This window comes from Equus caballus, chromosome 6, assembly GCF_041296265.1.
Source record: "Equus caballus isolate H_3958 breed thoroughbred chromosome 6, TB-T2T, whole genome shotgun sequence".
Classification (NCBI taxonomy): Eukaryota; Metazoa; Chordata; class Mammalia; order Perissodactyla; family Equidae; genus Equus; species Equus caballus.
Genome location: NC_091689.1, coordinates 82,572,880 through 82,587,290, shown reverse-complemented (window position 1 = coordinate 82,587,290; position 14,411 = coordinate 82,572,880). Strand labels below are relative to the sequence as shown.

At 56.3% G+C, this 14,411-nt stretch overlaps 1 protein-coding gene across 1 annotated transcript; it reads left to right on the top strand.

Annotated features, from left to right (window-relative positions):
- Nucleotides 1-3,200: 3,200 nt before the first annotated feature.
- KRT85 (keratin, type II cuticular Hb5) lies at nt 3,201-10,250 on the top strand. The gene is made up of 9 exons (XM_023643605.2): nt 3,201-3,743; nt 5,078-5,286; nt 5,863-5,923; nt 6,082-6,177; nt 6,851-7,015; nt 7,279-7,404; nt 7,813-8,033; nt 8,787-8,818; nt 9,256-10,250. The coding sequence occupies exons 1-9, from the start codon at nt 3,324-3,326 to the stop codon at nt 9,447-9,449; spliced, it is 1,524 nt and encodes a 507-aa protein (XP_023499373.1). The 5' UTR covers nt 3,201-3,323; the 3' UTR covers nt 9,450-10,250.
- Nucleotides 10,251-14,411: the final 4,161 nt, after the last annotated feature.

The window sequence follows — 14,411 nt, the reverse complement described above, 5'->3', positions numbered from 1 at the left end:
GGCTTCCTGGAAGAAGTGACCTCTGGGGAGCATTTTAAATTACAATATGGACATGGGTTCTTGAGTGGACATTCCCGACACTGGGTGTGGCCTTCAAAAGGTGTGGAGGCAGCAGGGGACAGGAGCGAAGGCGGTGGCAAATGACAGCGCCAGGACAAGGGTGTGTGGAAGGGAATAATTGGAGTTCTTTGGGGAGCCCTGGAAATGGCATTTTATGAGCTGCCCACTCAGAGAGGGAGGAGGAGAAATCACAGCCTCCCTCTGACTAGTTCAAAAGCCTTCTTGGGAGAGGTGGCGTGTTGTTCTGGGACATTCCAGACAAAAGTGTGACCAAGGAGAAGACTTGGGGGAGAGAGAAGCGTTCAGGGAAGCCATCGGGCACAGGAGGGCAGTAAATGAGGAGGAGGCCAGAGCAGAGAGGTCCAGGGCCAGTGCCAGCACCTGGACAATGATGTGGTCCCAGGGGGCAGAGTGCTTGGGTGATGGGTAGAGACAGGCATGGGGCTACGGGTTCTGTGTCCCTCCCTTGGGCAGACCAGACTGCAAAGGCTCAGATTCCCTGGGTGTACCCAGACCCTCCAGGGAGCTGTGCCAGACTGGCCTGGTCTGTGAGGTTCTCACTTGCCCTGGTCGACCTGGGAACAGCCCATGAGCACTCGACCTCCCTCTCCAGCCGGCCCCTCCAATCCAAGCACCATCCGGACAGCCATCCTGAGCTCACCCACCAGCCCTGGGCCCAGCTGCATCTGCAGAGGCACAGACTTCACCCAGCGCCCATGAGTACCTCCCTGTGCGGGCTGGGCCCATCCTCACTCTCCACACACCTGCCCAGGTGCTCACACCCTTGTCCTGGATAGTTCTGCTGGTCCCGGATGGGCATCTTATTTCTGAAAGCAGTGGGGTTTCTCCCAGGTCTCTTGAGTCCCCTGGATCCACTTGCTCATCCTCAGTTCCCAGGCTCAACTCAGGGTGGAGGACGGGAAGGGGTGTGTGTGCATGTGTGTGTGTGTGTTGGGGACAGGAGGAAGCAGCTGACACAGGAGCCATTCTACAGGAAAAGGCTTCCACTCCCTCCTGTTCCCAAAGAGGGGCAGAACTGGGTGTGCTTCCATCCTCTTCAACAAGCTGAAGGAAGCAGAGGCTTGTAGGAGTTGAGAAGAAGGTGGGCCCACCCATCCTCCACCTCCCACTCTTGCCACCCCCTCTACATTCAAAAGGCCTAAATCCCTCTTGGCCCACATCGCACCAGTTCCAGGTCTACACAACTGTCAGTCAATGAGCTCACCGTCCAAGGCACCGGAATGCAGCCCTGGACCCAGGCCAGCAGAGCCTCTGCCGAGGGGTGCGGGCTGGCCAACCATCCCCTGTGCTCCCCAACGCAGCCTCCCCTCTCCACCCCCAGATTCCCCCCAAATCCTTATACTAGTGAACTCAGGTTAAAGAAAACATTAAAAGCAGCCTTGAAAGGGTAAAGAAGTCATAAATGTGCGGAGGAGGCGAAGAACAGAGATGGGGCGAGGAACAGGCCCACTCTGCCGGCTGAGGGGTGCAGGGGCCGGTGGGGTGTTTCTGATAGGAAACAAAGAGTCCCTTTCCTTTATTCAGAGTTTTCTGGTCCCCAAAGCACATTCTTGTGTATTATCCACTTGAGCCTCCAAACAACCCTGGAAGGTAAGGATGAATCTCACATTGCAGCCACAGAGATGGAAGCTCAGGGAGATTAAGAACTTCCCCAAAGCCACATTGCTAAGAAGGATCCAACCTGGCACTTGAACTGGGTCTTCCAACTTTGGTTCCGCTGCCCGCGTGCTACGTCTCAGCTGCTTCCGCAGGGATGACCATGATCCGAAGATCATTTGGGGCCAGCTGGTGAGGCTAGCTGCTCCTCCCCCGCCAGCCGCCCAAGGCTCTCCGTCCTACTCGGAAGAACAGGCGTGGGGTGTGGAGGTAGAAACCCGTCAGCCTGTGCTGGGCGAAGCCCTGTGGTGGGCCCGGCGGTAGAGACAAGGGCAGAGCCAGGATGGAAGGGACGACTCAGGAAATGGAGGCCCAGCGGTGGCAGCGTTTGGTTCTGGGAGCCTCCCTCGAGGGGTGATCACTCTAGGAGGAAGCTCATCTCTCTCCTTCCTGAAGTTTCTAACACCTCTGGGGCCTGGTCAGAGACTACAGCCCCCAGGTCTGTGCTTAATGAACAGTAAAAGAATAGCAATCATTATCCTAATAAGTGGCCCCAGGACACACAGGGAAGCAGGGACTTAGAAAGAACCAGAATCCCAGAGCCCCAGGGAGCCAGAAATCAGTGTCTTCAGAAGAGAAAAGCCACCTTCCACCCCCATCTCTGAACATTCCTCAGGGGTGGTAGTCCTGGGGCTGGCGAACAGGATGAGTACCTCCTCTGGCTGGTGGTCTTGGAAGGAAGGAATCCTTACAGGACCTGTTTCTTCTTCAAGAGCCAAGGGAAGGTGCCCAGAGCAAGTTCACAGCAGCCCGGTTATCCCAGGATTGGGTTCTCTCATCCTTTTGGCCAGTGGAAGACAGTGCCTAGGGGGAGGTCTCCCATTACCCACAAGTGGCTGTCATTGTGGCCACCGACAGTTGAGTGGCTTGCAGTTTTGGTGGGTGAGAAACAAAGGGCTTTTGGGCTGGAATCCAGAAAGTTCTAAGAGGCCATGTGCTCCTTCCCCCTGTCGTGCAGGGAGCTTGGTCAAAAGGGCCCCTCTGGACCTGAACCACCGTCCAGGCGATGCCGCCTGGGGCAGTCCGGACTAACCCGATGCATCGGCCCCTGAAACACAATTACTTGAGAATGTGTCCTGCACGGAGCCAGGACGTCAGAGGTAACGACCTCTCGTGGTCTCACCCGACTTGGGACCCTCGAACTTCTCCAGAGATGGTGGCCCCAGCCTCTGCCCCAAACCCAGCCCCTTCAGACTGTTGTGGAGTTCAAACCCGTCTCCAGGTGTGGGTTGAGGCCCTCTCACAAGGCGATTGCGAGAAAATTAATTACTTAATGTATGTAAACGAGCTTTGAAGATGAAAAGTGCAAACGCACAGTGTCCCTAATAACATCCTCAATACCTTTACGGAGTCCCGGAGTCGCCGCTGAGCTCACCTTTAAGACGAGTCCTTGGGGAGTTGCTGGCAAACTCCCCAAGCCCATAAACAACATAAAATGGCTTTTCACTCCTTTTATGCAGCCAACCCCAGCTCTCCCCACCAATAAAAGGACCAGGGAGGATCAGAGAGGCCAGAAGGATCCTAAGCCGTGCACCCCGCAGCCCTCACCATCGCCCGCTGTGCTCACCTCTGCTCAGACACACAAGATGTCCTGCCGTTCCTACAGGATCAGCTCAGGATGTGGTGTCACCCGGACCTTCAGCTCCTGCTCGGCTGTGGCCCCCAAAACTGGCAGCCGTTGCTGCATCAGCGCCGCCCCTTACCGGGGGGTGTCCTGCTACCGGGGGCTGACGGGCTTCAGTAGCCGCAGCCTCTCTAACCTGGGCTCCTGCGGACCCCGTATCGCTGTGGGCGGCTTCCGGGCCGGTTCCTGCGGCCGCAGCTTCGGATACCGCTCCGGAGGTGTGTGCGGACCCAGCCCGCCCTGCATCACCACGGTGTCAGTCAATGAGAGCCTCCTGGCGCCCCTCAACCTGGAGATCGACCCCAACGCGCAGGGCGTGAAGCACGAGGAGAAGGAGCAGATCAAGAGCCTCAACAACAGGTTCGCTGCCTTCATCGACAAGGTCAGTGAGGCCCGGGATGGTCCAGAGAGGGCCCCAGCCCTGCCCTCCCTGGGGAAGATCCCAATCTGTCCCGGAGACAGCAGGGCAGCCACATTTCAGACAGCAGAGAGAGGGAAATGCATACCAATAAGGGCAGAAGGACCGGTTTTCATCCTCCAATTCCAGCAAAGTGTATTGAGGGCCCCCAGCAGTCCAGAAATTGAGTGTGTGGTCTAAAGTGTGTGTGTATGTGCGGAGAGAAGACAACACGGGAATATCAGAGCTGCTCCTGAAAAACTGGCCTGGGCCCTGGGTGCTGGAAGAGTGGGAGTTAATGGGAAGAATAAAAGGTACGTGGCCTGTGGCCTAGGCAGCTCAGGAAGTGTCGGGGGCGCCGCTTGGCACCGTGTTGCCTCCCCCATCCCTGCCCTGGCATGTGGGACCCCAGCATGATACTCGTCTGGCTGACGGAACTGGCCGCTGTGCTTGTTGTGGGGATTGGTGGGTTCATGCAGGAAAAGTGCTGGCACACAGTAAGCACTCGATAAATGCTAGCTGTTAGTATTATTTTCCAAGAACGGTAGTGGATGGGGAGGTGTGACAACTAACGAATCCAGATTTGGCAGCCTCGTTCATGGGTAGGGGGCTGGGAATGTGGACGGCAAGGTGGCCAGGCTGGCAGGAGGAGGCCCAGTGATGCAGAAAAAACACTACTCTGCTGCGAGCCTGTCCCCCGATAAGGCCTCCTACACTGCTCCCTTCACTCCTGCATCTGTGCGGCCTCACTCCGCAGAGTAGATGGGACCAGCCTCTGGGGTCTGGGGTCCGGGGTGATGGGGATGGCAGGACTGACCTTCCTGTCATCACTTTCTCTTAGTTAATCCTCGAAATGCCCCAGTGGGGTAGGTATCATTATCTCCATTTGTCAAATAACAAATTGGAGTTGAGAGAATTTAGATGAGCTACTTAGACGTATGTGGTGGGCAGGTGAGGGGACCCACAGGACAGCAAATCCTGACTCCATCACCTGCTGATGGGATGACAATGAGCTAGTCATTTCACACTTTGGGTCTCAGTTTTCCAGTCTGTACGATGGAGGGAATAATATCTCCCCCCAAAGGATTGTGAGAATTGAATGAAATTAAGAGATAGATACAGATACAGATACTGATAAAGATATTGCACTGCCTCCCCAGGGGCTGGTACCCAGGCTCCTTGGGTCCCAACGCTCAACCCCACGGTTCAGTCCTTGGCTGGTCCCGGCGGTTCAGGGAGCATCAGGCCAGAGAGGGCTCCGGGGGACCAGGCACCTGGCCGACTCCCCCTGAGTCTTCTTCCTCCACCCTGAATGGCAGGTGCGCTTCCTGGAGCAGCAGAACAAGCTGCTGGAGACCAAGTGGCAGTTCTACCAGAACCAGCGCTGCTGCGAGAGCAACCTGGAGCCGCTGTTCAGTGGCTACATCGAGACGCTGCGGCGGGAGGCTGAGTGCGTGGAGGCTGACAGCGGGAGGTTGGCCTCTGAGCTCAACCACGTGCAGGAGGTGCTGGAGGGCTACAAGAAGAGGTGAGTGCACACAACCAGGGGATCACCGGGAAGCGGGAAGGCTCCGCCCACGACCCTCTGGAAGCAGCATCTTTAGGATTCCTGCCTGGCAACAGGGGCTGCCTGGAACCCGAGGACATGTCCAGTAGTGGTTTAGGTTTCTGCAGATTCTTCAGCTCCAACTCTACCTCTGTGAGGCCCGGTGGGTCTTAGAGCTTCAGGGGAAGTGAGGAAAAGAATGCCAGTGTGGTCCTACAGCAATCTTTTTTCCCTGCTCCTTCCACTCACCTTTACGACACAGGCTCTGCATTCTCCCTGCCTGTGGCACCAGCTCTCTTTGCATCTAGGAAGCAGGGATGATTTTAGGCTTGGGGGATGGAGCGTGCATTCCTTGATCTCATCTCAGAGACTGCAGGACTGGGTGGAATAAGCCAGGCTGGGACGAGGGCTAGCCCATGAGAATGCACAGAACAGGTCATGGAGAGGATGACATTTGCAGGGAGTTAATCCCTTTGGACTTCCGGAAGAGCTTGCTGGGGAGCTGGGATGGTCTCCAGGCCCCCGCCCTCAGCTCCGGCCCCTCTCTCCTATACCCAGGTATGAAGAGGAGGTGGCTCTGAGAGCCACAGCCGAGAACGAGTTCGTGGTTCTAAAGAAGGTGAGGGGGCTGGTCATGGAGCGGGGAGGGAGGGGGACCCATCTGTGCAAACTCCAGTGGGGGGGCCCGGTCACCCCAGGGACCACAGAGGCACCCTCCCTGGGCCGCCTCCCATACGCACGCCCTCTCCTCTTCGCCTCCCCCCCCGCCACCACCAGGACGTGGACTGCGCCTACCTGAGGAAGTCAGACCTGGAGGCCAACGTGGAGGCCCTGGTGGAGGAGTCCAGCTTCCTGAAGCGCCTCTATGACGAGGTGAGGGGCCCCATCAACCCTCCAGGGCAGGTGGAGGGGAACAGGGGAGGCCTGGGGGAGATGGACGAGGGTGCGTGTGTGCACGTGTCCGCCCCATGGGTGATGTAAGCATGAGAAGAACATGCACACACATGCAAGAGGGGCATGTTATGTGGCTGTCATGTGTGTGTGAGCCCAGGGAGAGCCTGGCATGCGTGTCTGAGGACATGGAGTGCGTGTTGGGTCTCATTGTCGTGAGTTCCTCTGTGGGTTACAGGTGTGTGTCTGCGTACACAACGGTCTATACACAGATAGGAAAGTGTGTACATAGGGGTGGGGTCAGAGTAGGTTTCCAGTTAGAGAGGGCTCTTAATTAACAGACAAATCACTGGTCCTGACATTCAAACCCCAGGCCTCTGCTGAGCGACTCTGAGTCAAGCCTTTTCACACACAGGGCTGCAGTTTTCCCATTTGTTAAGTCGGGGGCATCCCCAGCTGACCTCTAGGGTCCCCTCCAGCTTTATTGTTTTATCACGTACCCATGTGTGAATGGTGGGGGGCGCAGCATGTGGACAGCGGTCATGTAACATGCCTGACCAGAGCCCCCTCCAGGGAGTGGACCTTGTCCCCAGGCCTAGAACACATGGCCCAATGCGGGCACCAGAACCAACTGCACTGGCTGTTGGTCCCCCAGGAGATCCGCGTCCTCCAAGCCCACATCTCAGACACCTCGGTCATCGTCAAGATGGACAACAGCCGGGACCTCAACATGGACTGCATTGTGGCCGAAATCAAGGCTCAGTACGACGACATCGCCAACCGCAGCCGGGCCGAGGCCGAGTCCTGGTACCGCAGCAAGGTGAGTGGCACGGAGCAGCTGCCTCCTGACACAGCAGTGGGAGGGATGCGAGGTGGATGTTAGCAAGGCTTCTTTTTTCGGGAGATTTTGATCTTTAGGGATGGTAAGAGAAAGGCAGACAGCTCTCAGTCTGGGTGGCAGGGCAGGGCTGCCAGGTATGATTATGCAGGCTGAGCACTGTACAACCTGCACTATCATCTCTGATGTCCTGAATGGTGGGATGTCCCATCCTGAGCCTCAGGAGCCTCTCTGCCTACCCGCAGTGCGAAGAAATGAAGGCCACGGTGGTCCGGCACGGGGAGACCCTGCGCCGCACCAAGGAGGAGATCAACGAGCTGAACCGCCTGATCCAGAGGCTGACTGCCGAGATCGAGAATGCCAAGGGCCAGGTAGCATACAGGGAGGGCTCCAACACCCAGCACAGGCAGACGGCAGCGCAGGGCCCTTTGCCCCCAGGGTGACAAAGGCCTGGCCCCTATCAGGCCTCACAGGGTGCCCATGAGGAAGCAGGGACCCAGAGCGAGGGCAGGGGCTCTACCACATCACGCAGCACTCAAGCCACGATGAGCTGCATCACTGACGTCCCCTCCTTGGCCCCCTCATGACCACCGCCAAGGAGAGATGGTGCTCCCATGCCCTTCCCCACGTTCACAGTCCCATTAACTACCCGGTCACAGGTAGCTAACCCACCTTCTCTTCTCTCTGGGACCCCTCTCCCTGACCCAGCTCCATCGGCTCAGCTGAGCCAAGCCGGCCTTCTCTCTCTCACCCTTGTCCTCACATCTCCTCCCCCATAGCGGGCCAAGCTGGAGGCCGCTGTGGCCGAGGCTGAGCAGCAGGGCGAGGCGGCCCTCAGCGACGCCAAGTGCAAGCTGGCCGGGTTGGAGGAGGCCCTGCAGAAGGCCAAGCAGGACATGGCCTGCCTGCTCAGGGAGTACCAGGAGGTGATGAACGCCAAGCTGGGCCTGGACATCGAGATCGCCACCTATAGGCGCCTGCTGGAGGGCGAGGAGCACAGGTGGGCTAAGGGGGACCTTGTGGGTATGGAAGGTAGAGGCACTGGTCCTTGGGAGTGCATTTCCCTGAGCCCAAGTGTGAGCTACATAGCTGACCACTGCTAGTACAGGTCAAGCTTCAAGAAGAAGAACTTATCGAATACTTATTATATGCAAGACCCATGCTAGGTGCTCATTTTAATCCTTGCCACCCAATGAGGTGGGTATCATTTTTTAACCAAAGACAAGGAAAGAGGGCTCAGCATTCAATGACTTTCTCATAGCCACACAGTTAAATGCAGGAGCCAAGCCCTGCATGTATGTCACCTGTCTCTGAAATCTGTTCTCTTGGACTAGCTTGCTACACAAGGCTGCAGCTCGGCCTGCCGTGCAGCCTTACGTGTTATAGGAAATGTGCTCTCTGCACACCTAGCTCTTCACTGGCACGGAGCCCTTCCACACACACAAGCATTTCACTCCGCTCTCCTGTTTGTGAGCCTAATGGAACCACCCAGAGTGGGCAGGGCCACTCAGAATGGAGGCGGTGGTGGAGTTCATCACCTCCCCCATCTCTGCCGAAAACCAGAAGGCCTTGTCTCCGTGGTCAGAGAATGGTTACAGAAAGACAGTGAGCATTTCACACGGACTTTGGGGAGCCCTTCCTGCCACTCAGGGGTAGGATCTGTACACAGGAGGGCCCTCTGTCCCCGAGCCACCATCCACCTCAAGGATGACTGCTCAGCGGCTGGGGCTAACGGAGTGTTCTTTCCCCGTAGGCTGTGCGAAGGTGTGGGCTCCGTGAATGTCTGTGAGTATCCGCTCAAAACCCCCCTAGAAAAATGGCTTTGTCGCTGGGCAAAGTTGAACCCGACAGCCTAACCCTTTGAACCTGGAATGTTCCCCAAATGGGAGGTGGCCTTTCAGCCTCCCCTGGCTCCTCATGGGGGAGCCTTAAGGGGGGTAGGAAAAGCAGAGGTGAGCGCCCTTCCCTGGTGGCAGTGTGAGCTGCAGGCCGTGGAAATGGGGCAAGGTGGCTTTGCCCCTCTGGGTCCGGGGTCCTGGCGTCTTGCCCCGGTCCCCTGGAAGGGCTGAGATGCTGAGAGGAACAGGGCCTGAGTCATGAACTGCTAAACCCCTTTGAGGAGGAGGAAGCTCCTGCAGTGCAGAAGCCCTTTAGGGCCTGTTATGGGGTTGGGGAGTTCACGGCAGGCCACTCACCCCTCCCTGTCCCCTCTCTCCCCACAGGCGTCAGCAGTTCCCGCGGTGGAGTCTCCTGTGGGGGTCTCACGTTCAGCACCACCCCGGGGCGGCAGCTTGTGTCTGGCCCCTCGGCCACGGGGGGCAGCATCAGCGTGCTGGCCCCCGACGCCTGCGCCCCCTGTCAGCCCCGCTCCTCCAGCTTCAGCTGCGGGAGCAGCCGGTCGGTCCGCTTTGCGTAGAGTCCCGGGGTCGCCTGCATCTGCCAAGCTCGGGATGGTGTGTGAATGGAAAATGTGTGCTTGCTTCCAGAATCTTCCACATGTTCCTACAGAGGGAAAAACCCTGGGGCCACTCTCCGTCCCCTCCTCATTTTAGGGCGTTGCTTCCTAGTTCTCCTCAGCTTCAGTTAGAGAGTCATTCCCTGCCTTTCGCTTAAGTCCAATTTGACTCCAGAATACCTGTGGCCAATTCGTGTTATCCATCAAGCTCTCTGGGACACTACTAGTCACCCAGGGTGCCTGGACATCATGGAAGCTTGGCCTTCCCCTGGACAAGGAATGAGCCCAACTATCCAGCCGCGTCTCCCACCACCTGAGAACCAAACAGAGAGGAAGCCCCCCACCCCACCTCCAGCAGCTGCCCTCTCCTGGCTGGGGAGATCTCTGCAGGAAGCTTTTGCCAGGTGGTTATTTCGTGTTTTGCTTGTCTCTCTGACGGACTGCCTTCTTCTGGGCTAACGTGTTCCAGCCAAATTCCTCATGTGACCTCCCAGTTAAGGGGCCCATTATGGGGGGGAATCCTTTTGATTTTGGACAGCTCTCGCTATTCAGTGCACCTTTAAACATTTCAGAGAAAACTCCGTGGTTGCTCCAGATCTCCCCCTGCCGGCGCAGGGGCGGGGTCTGTCCAGTGCAGAGCGGGTGGGATGGAGAAGGTCAGGCCACTTCCTGGGTCTCCCTCTGGTTACGACTGTCTGTGGGTACCTTGCCTTCTGGGTTGTCTCAATCTGTGTTTCAATAAATGCTGCTGCCATGCAAGGATATGTGATCTTGCGAACGACAATGTCTCCGTCGCCTCCAGCGTGTCCCATGCTCAACTCCCTCTTGCCCCATCTCCAGCTGGCCAGTCCCTCCCAGCCCCATGCAGTGTTTCCTCAGCCCCCCAGTGATCCTGCCTCTTCCTGTCCACTCCCGTAGCCTGATTCCGGCTCAGCTTCCTCGGTCCCCTCAGGCCTGGATTACAGCCCCAGCTGCCCCCGTGATCTCTTTCTCCCCGGCCCCACCCCACACACCCCCAGCATCCGGAACCCCATCCAAACTCCTTGCTCTCACACCCTCCCGCCTGGTTCAAACCAGTTCCCGCATAAATGTGTGCTCCTTAAGCCAGATGCAGGCTCCTCCAGTCTCTTCTTCCCCAGCTGCTCCTCCACCCTGTACAGCCCCACCACCCAGCCCTGATCCTCCCAGATGTGGGCTCCACCCCATGGCGACAAGTCCACCCTCTTCGGCTGCCCAGGACCACTCCTCGGGGACACACAGGCTGCCTCACGCCCTCCTCTCATTTGCCTTTGCTCTCTGCTCCCCCTGCCTGCCCTCCCTCCCACTCATACACATCCTCCTCCCCACCCCCACAGCGTCTAGAACCCTGAGGGTCTCTGCTTCTGTCTTTGTGGCTCGGAGCCAGGGATGTCAATGTGTGTTTCCTGAACCTGGATCAGGCTGGAGATTCCCTAGGGGCAGGAAGTGTCTCCTCCTGGCTCGGAGCCTCCACTAAGTCCCAGGATGGGGCTCCAGGACATGTCAGGCCTGGCACAGTTGGATAAACTCAGGCAGCTGGTAGAGCAGGAGGTATAGACATCAGCCCTCTTGGACTCACTTCTTTTTCTCTGTTAGGAGAACAAATTGCCTGTCACTATTCCAGGCAGACATCCATCTGCCAGCCCTGTCTGCTGCCCCACCCCCTAGCCTTTCCCTGGGAGAAGAAGTTAAGGCCCTGTGCCTTCTGGTGAATCCTCAATTCAGGCCCAAAGGGGCTGCTGGCCTCTTCTGAGCGCTCGGGCTGCTGCCGTTTGAGCTTTGCCGGCTGACTCCAGACAGGCCTCGTCCAAGTTTCTTGCCTGTCCCTTCCCTTCTCCCACCTGTCTGGGCCTTGAGGGCGTGGTCATAATCACAATGAGCCAAGGTTCAATTTAGGGCCCATCATTCATCCACAGGAAAGGTTACATCTCTCAGGGACTGAAAAGTCAGGAGATGGACATTTGGGTATCAACACGCCATATCTCAGCAAGGCCCCCAGGCATTGGGCGTCAACCCCGGGGGTCTGAGCTGAGGGGGCTGAGCCCTTTCCAGCCCTAGCACCCACTGTGGTTCTGGATGCTGGAGTGAGTCTGTGCTTAGGGAAAACAACTTGATGGTACCATGGTCTGGTACCAAGCATAACTAAAATGCCAAATCGAATAACCCGAAAATACAACACCATGCCTTGAAAAGTCAAACAGCCAGGAGCTGGCAGACATTAATAAGCTTTTTAATAAGTTTCCGTGTTTTGTGTGCAAAGATGAGTCAAGGGACTTGCCATCCCCAGGTACCTCTGGCTTATGGGAGGAGTCCCCTCCCCAAGCTGTCCTCACAGCCCACAGCAAAGATCCAGAGCGAGCTCTTCTGGATCAAAGGATCCTGGGGCTCCCACAGCCCTGATAAAAGAGCTATTCCCACAGAGAGCAAAGGGTACAATCCAGGGGTAACTAAGGATTAAACTTTTATTAGTAAAAAACTTACAAAGGAGAAGTCCAGGTGTCTGAAATGGAGAGAGCAGGGAAAAGCCGGAAGAGCGAGCGGCCCCACACTCAGGTGGGCCCGTGCGAGGGGTTCCTGCCTGGCGCCTGTTTCCTCCGAAACTCCACAAACCAAGCTGAGACCTTCGTCAGAGAAAATCAGACCTTCTGTCTACTCTGCTCCCATCTGAATAGTCAGTGTCCCCCACAACGTACACAGGGTCCCGAAAGGGTTAGGAAGTACGGAGGATGGTCCTTTCAAAACATCAGGTCAGCCCGGGTTTGGAATCCTCTCCTTTCATCTCAGAGGCCACAAGCAGGCCTCCACAAAGTCTCAAAGCCCCTGTGCCTTGAACTGTCCTCACAAATTCGGACCCACTCCCAGCCGGCTCCTTCCCCCGGCCCAGTATCTCCAACTGCTCCCTGCTTCAGTCTTTGGGAATCTCAGAAAATACAAATTGGTGTCATTCCTCATTAGAGCCAAGCATAGTGAGAAACTCAAGCCAAAGTGTGTCCCTCTTTGCAATGGACATGGACCTCGGAAACGACCACCTGGGAACTGCCCTTTGTCTGCATGTTCACACCCCTGCTGCTTTCTGAGGATACAGACATTAAGGGGTGACTGTACTGAGCGTTTTGTTCATTGAGAATTAGAGTGATGAGGACCCCTGCACTACGTTTTGCTCTCCTTGGGTGGGGGCACCTGCAGGGGAAAGAGGCTCAGCTCACAGCTGCCTCACACCACTTCCCTGCCCCCCACCCTCCCCACATCCCTTTGTGCTCCTGGAAATCCCTGCCCATTTCTGCTTTGTTCAGAAACAGAGAGGTCCCCAACGTGCCCGCTCTGACTCCCTTTGCGCTACTGGATGGGGTGGTGAGAGCTGGGTAGCAGGGAGTGGAGCTGGGGCAGCACTCACAGTGTGAGCTTCTGCATTAAAAATGGAGACAACACCAGGCACAAACATGTAAATACACCCTCCACCACCATCTTCAGAAGGAAGTGCAGACCCCACCCTCCGCCTCCAGGGCAGCAGGTGCCCCGTGGGACCCATTTCCCTCCTCAGAGCAGGGCTGGTGGCGCCTTGAACTTAGTCCTACCCCCACTCAAACTTGGTGGGATCCAGACGGTGATGCACTCAGGATGTAGCCCCTGGGACCCTCTCCGTCCAGGAGTCAGAGAGGAGGAGAACACTATACTAACAAGACCTTGGTTCTCCTGGGACCCAGGGGCCGATGTGCCCCCTGGGGACACATTCTGGAGGCATCAGACTACTGCATTGCCCGGGGCAACTGCTCAAAGGGTTTTCTAAGTCTTGAGATCAAATATGTATTCTTGTGGCAAAATACCTTCCACCCAGTCAGGTCTTTTTTTAAACCTTTTTTTTTTTTTTTTTGCCCCAAACAAAACAAGATGGGAAAAGTAGAGTTCTTCCTGTAAAACAGGTGAAAGAAAGTTGTCCTTCAGAAACCCCTGTCTCCACGTCCTCACACCCAGGGGGACACGCTTGCATCAGAGAGGTCTCTGAACAGACTTCTCCAGGTGGGACTTGTTGGGGATTGTCAGTTTCGGAAGAGGACAAAACAGAGTTCCCCACTCGATTGCCCCCATCCTAGGCCATCAGGGGAAATCCACCAGCCCTGAGTTTTAATTCTGGGTTCCCACATAAGAGGCCTGTATTAATTGCTCCATAATAAAATCGTCCAAGATTCTTGACCAGCAGAGGCTTTGGGGAGATGTTTCTACAAATGCTTCCAGAAGGTTCCTTTATGTCACCTCCATCTCTTACCTGTGAAGTGTTAGACTCCCTCATCTGGGAGCGTCTGATGAGCTGGGATGCTTAGTCTGAAGGAATAGCTGGGGTAAGGCAGCAGGAAGTGTGTGAACATTGGCATTCCCCAGATCTCAGTTTGGATCCAGGACTAGCCATATGAGCTTAGTAAAGTTACTTAACTTCTCTGGACCTTGATTTCCTTATCTATAAAGTGAGGATAATACTGTTGCTGTGAGCAATGAATGAAATACACATATGATGTGCCAGCCACTTAGCAGGTGCTGTGACTACAGGCTCCCTTCTCCTCTTCTTTTCTATCTTTGGCCCCACTCTGCCCCGGCATGGGTGGCCCAGATGGGTTCTGATCTTTTGGCAAAGTCAAAGGAGAAATGCAAAGAGATGATGTGATCCTGTGAGAATCGGAGGAAAAGTCACCTCCACGGCCAGAACTTTCTGACCCTCCTGTTCCCTTGGCCCATACGCCAGTGGTTCTCAAACTTCAGATCCTGTGGGAATCACCTGGGAGCCCGTGTACGTTCAGATTCCTGTGGTCACCCCTAGAACTTTTGATTCAGTAGTTCTGGATGGAGCCCAGGATCTGCAGGTGTGACAAGTCCCCCCAGGGATCCTGACGTGGGTCATAGGTCGTGGTCCGT

Bases quoted from the DNA above. Each gene is read 5' to 3' on its own strand.
- KRT85 (XM_023643605.2), top strand. From the start codon at position 3,324: ATGTCCTGCCGTTCCTACAGGATCAGCTCAGGATGTGGTGTCACCCGG. The intron at 7,016-7,278 runs GTGAGTGGCACG...GCCTACCCGCAG, and splicing joins AGTCCTGGTACCGCAGCAAG to TGCGAAGAAATGAAGGCCAC. The intron at 8,034-8,786 runs GTGGGCTAAGGG...CTTTCCCCGTAG, and splicing joins CTGGAGGGCGAGGAGCACAG to GCTGTGCGAAGGTGTGGGCT.